Source organism: Squalius cephalus (assembly GCF_949319135.1).
Source record: "Squalius cephalus genome assembly, chromosome: 3".
Lineage (NCBI taxonomy): Eukaryota > Metazoa > Chordata > Actinopteri > Cypriniformes > Leuciscidae > Squalius > Squalius cephalus.
In genome coordinates, this window is record NC_137124.1 from 35,490,988 (window position 1) to 35,493,427 (window position 2,440).

Sequence of the window (2,440 nt, forward strand, 5' to 3'; positions counted from 1 at the left end):
AGAGAGAGAGAGGGAGAGAGAGAGTGAGAGGAATGAGGGAGAGGCAGTCTCTTATGCTGACTGGAGGGTATATAAGACAGTATATCATCTCTGTCGTCAGTGTCTCTGTTACAGCAACTGAATCTATTCATTCAGCATGCAGGATCACATTCACAGAGGGGCTCTTCTAGCCTGGTGCCTGGTGTTTTTGGTGATTGTCCAGCAGGTAATTATGATTTTTTTTTTTTTTTTTTCATTTTGAATATTCAGCTACAAATTAATTTTCGTGGCTCTCTAAATTATTGACTTTTACACCATCTCAGCTTGATGATATTTCTGTTAGTGTGTTCAGTTTTTACTTAAGTGAAATTCCTTTAAAAAAAAGAATAGTATTAAAATAATATTTTATATGCGCTTATGCTATTGTTACATTTTTAATATTATTGTTAAATGTTGGAACCATTTTAAAGGAGCTACAATGCTGGTTTGTTTTAAATGTACTTGTGTTTATTCGATTATTTAGATTTTGCTGTTAAATTAAAATGACATGATCAAACTAATAGTCAAACTAGATCTAAGTTTTATTAGTGTAGAGCTCATTTAAGCATTTTGTGTGTTTCAGGTGACCTGCAGCCCTCTGCCACAGTTGGACACACCCTCCTCTGTGCAGAAAGTTCAAAAGTCACTGAAGAGAACTGCTCGAATGACCCCATTATGGAGGATCATGGGTACTAAACCTCACGGTGCCTACTGCCAGAACAACTATGAGTGCTCGACAGGAATATGCAGGTAAATGGATCACTTAAAGTCACCTTGACAAAGGTGAAAAATGGACAATTGTCAACTTTTTTTTTTTAATCCACTTGCCCTCGTATAATCTTTAACCAAAATAACTTCCCCTTCCTCTTGCAACGACATCTCTTCTCTGATGACGTGTTTACTGGCGCGAGGCGGGACAACCCGTCGCATTAGATCAAAACCAAAACCATTCAAACAATGTCCTGCCTTATGTTGTTTCCTGTTCAAGAAGCCATTTCACTTGGATATACGTCACAATAGGGAAGAAAAGACTATCGCAACTTCCTTTTCATGCCGGCTTTAAAGTTTATTTTTCTTCTTGCTGGCAGTACTTTCAGACTATTAAACAAGAAATGTGAGAACTATATTCACTGATTCTTTATGTATATTTTCATCCACAGGAGAGGCCACTGTTCCTACAGCCAACCGATTAACTCCTAAAATGAAGACTCCGTCTTTCCTCTCTGATCTGACGTTTTTACACCATCATGCATGACAAGAGCTTGAGTCAATGAGCAACAGGGGCAACTGAATGTGAATGTGCAGTTAATCATCAGTTAGATTTATAGTTAGGGCTAGGACTGACTCCTCTAAAGCCACAAAGGAGGCAATAGGTAATGTTCTGAAGATTGGGCTTATCATAAGGTATAGGCTACATAACGTGGACTTTTTCCTCATAACCTACATGCATATACAGGAAGCATTATTAGTGAGATTCAAATTACATTGTTGATGGACTGATGTGCTGGGAGGGTGATACAGTATATGTTATGAAGAATGTCATTTTGGGCCAGATTCCCTGAACCAGATTAAGTCCAGTCCGTGTCCTGGATATACCTGGAGTAGAGTATGGCCCTTGCCACTAACAGCTCATCTCAGGACTAAGCTCAGTCTAAACATGGAAACTGGTCTGTAGTATTAGATCATGTTACTTGAAAGCTATATATGCAAGTGAAGGCAAGCGTAAACCGTCAAGTGCCTTAGCTCAACCGAAAAGTCGTTGAACCAAAGTTAGTCTATGGGAAAAGGGACAGAGAAAGTGCAAAGGTTGCCATTATTGATCGTGTCTAGATATTATTAACCATTTACCTCCATCCTTTGCCTTTGTGTGTGTGCTCACGTTTGTAGTATTTAATTTAAAACTCATTTATCTTTCACTATTTATGTTGTTATAAGTGTGTCATCTCACGATTTCCAAGCATCATTTCAATATTGGATTTCTTATTTATTGTTTTTCTCTTTTCATTTTGTATGATTCAACAGTTCATCTAAAGCTCCATTTTTATGTATCTGACTATATATATCTCTGTAAGAGGTAATATTTACTGTACTGTAACTCTATATGCGCATGTCTCATATGAGTGAACTTTGTAGTTCTGAAATAAAAACGTGTTCTGAGAAAATTCCCTATATGTCACAAACTCAATTTATTGCCTTCAAAGTTGCACAGATCACTGCAGTTTGCCATGCAGCATATTTCTCAGCAGCGGTTCCAGTAAAAACTGTGGGGAAAAAAATGTGCATTAAAAAATGTAAAGTTTTGTTTACGCCACGCCACATCACGCCACCATGGAATTATAAGGTTCTATCTGACATTTTTGTCAAAATTGAGTTATTCACATATTCTTATACTGTGACAACTTATTTACAATATGTGATGTTT

At 37.3% G+C, this 2,440-nt stretch overlaps 1 protein-coding gene across 1 annotated transcript; it reads left to right on the forward strand.

The window, feature by feature from the left end:
* leap2 (liver-expressed antimicrobial peptide 2) lies at positions 1-2,183 on the forward strand. The gene is made up of 3 exons (XM_079865224.1): positions 1-205; positions 602-768; positions 1,179-2,183. Exons 1-3 carry the CDS (start codon positions 137-139, stop codon positions 1,216-1,218), a joined length of 276 nt encoding a protein of 91 aa, XP_079721350.1. The 5' UTR covers positions 1-136; the 3' UTR covers positions 1,219-2,183.
* The last annotated feature ends 257 nt before the right edge of the window (positions 2,184-2,440 follow it).

What these genes read in the sequence shown, in the direction of transcription:
- leap2 (XM_079865224.1), top strand. Translation starts at nt 137, where the DNA reads ATGCAGGATCACATTCACAGAGGGGCTCTTCTAGCCTGGTGCCTGGTG. An exon ending in TTTTGGTGATTGTCCAGCAG is followed by an intron (nt 206 to 601) that starts GTAATTATGATT and finishes TGTGTGTTTCAG; the next exon opens with GTGACCTGCAGCCCTCTGCC. An exon ending in TGCTCGACAGGAATATGCAG is followed by an intron (nt 769 to 1,178) that starts GTAAATGGATCA and finishes TTTCATCCACAG; the next exon opens with GAGAGGCCACTGTTCCTACA.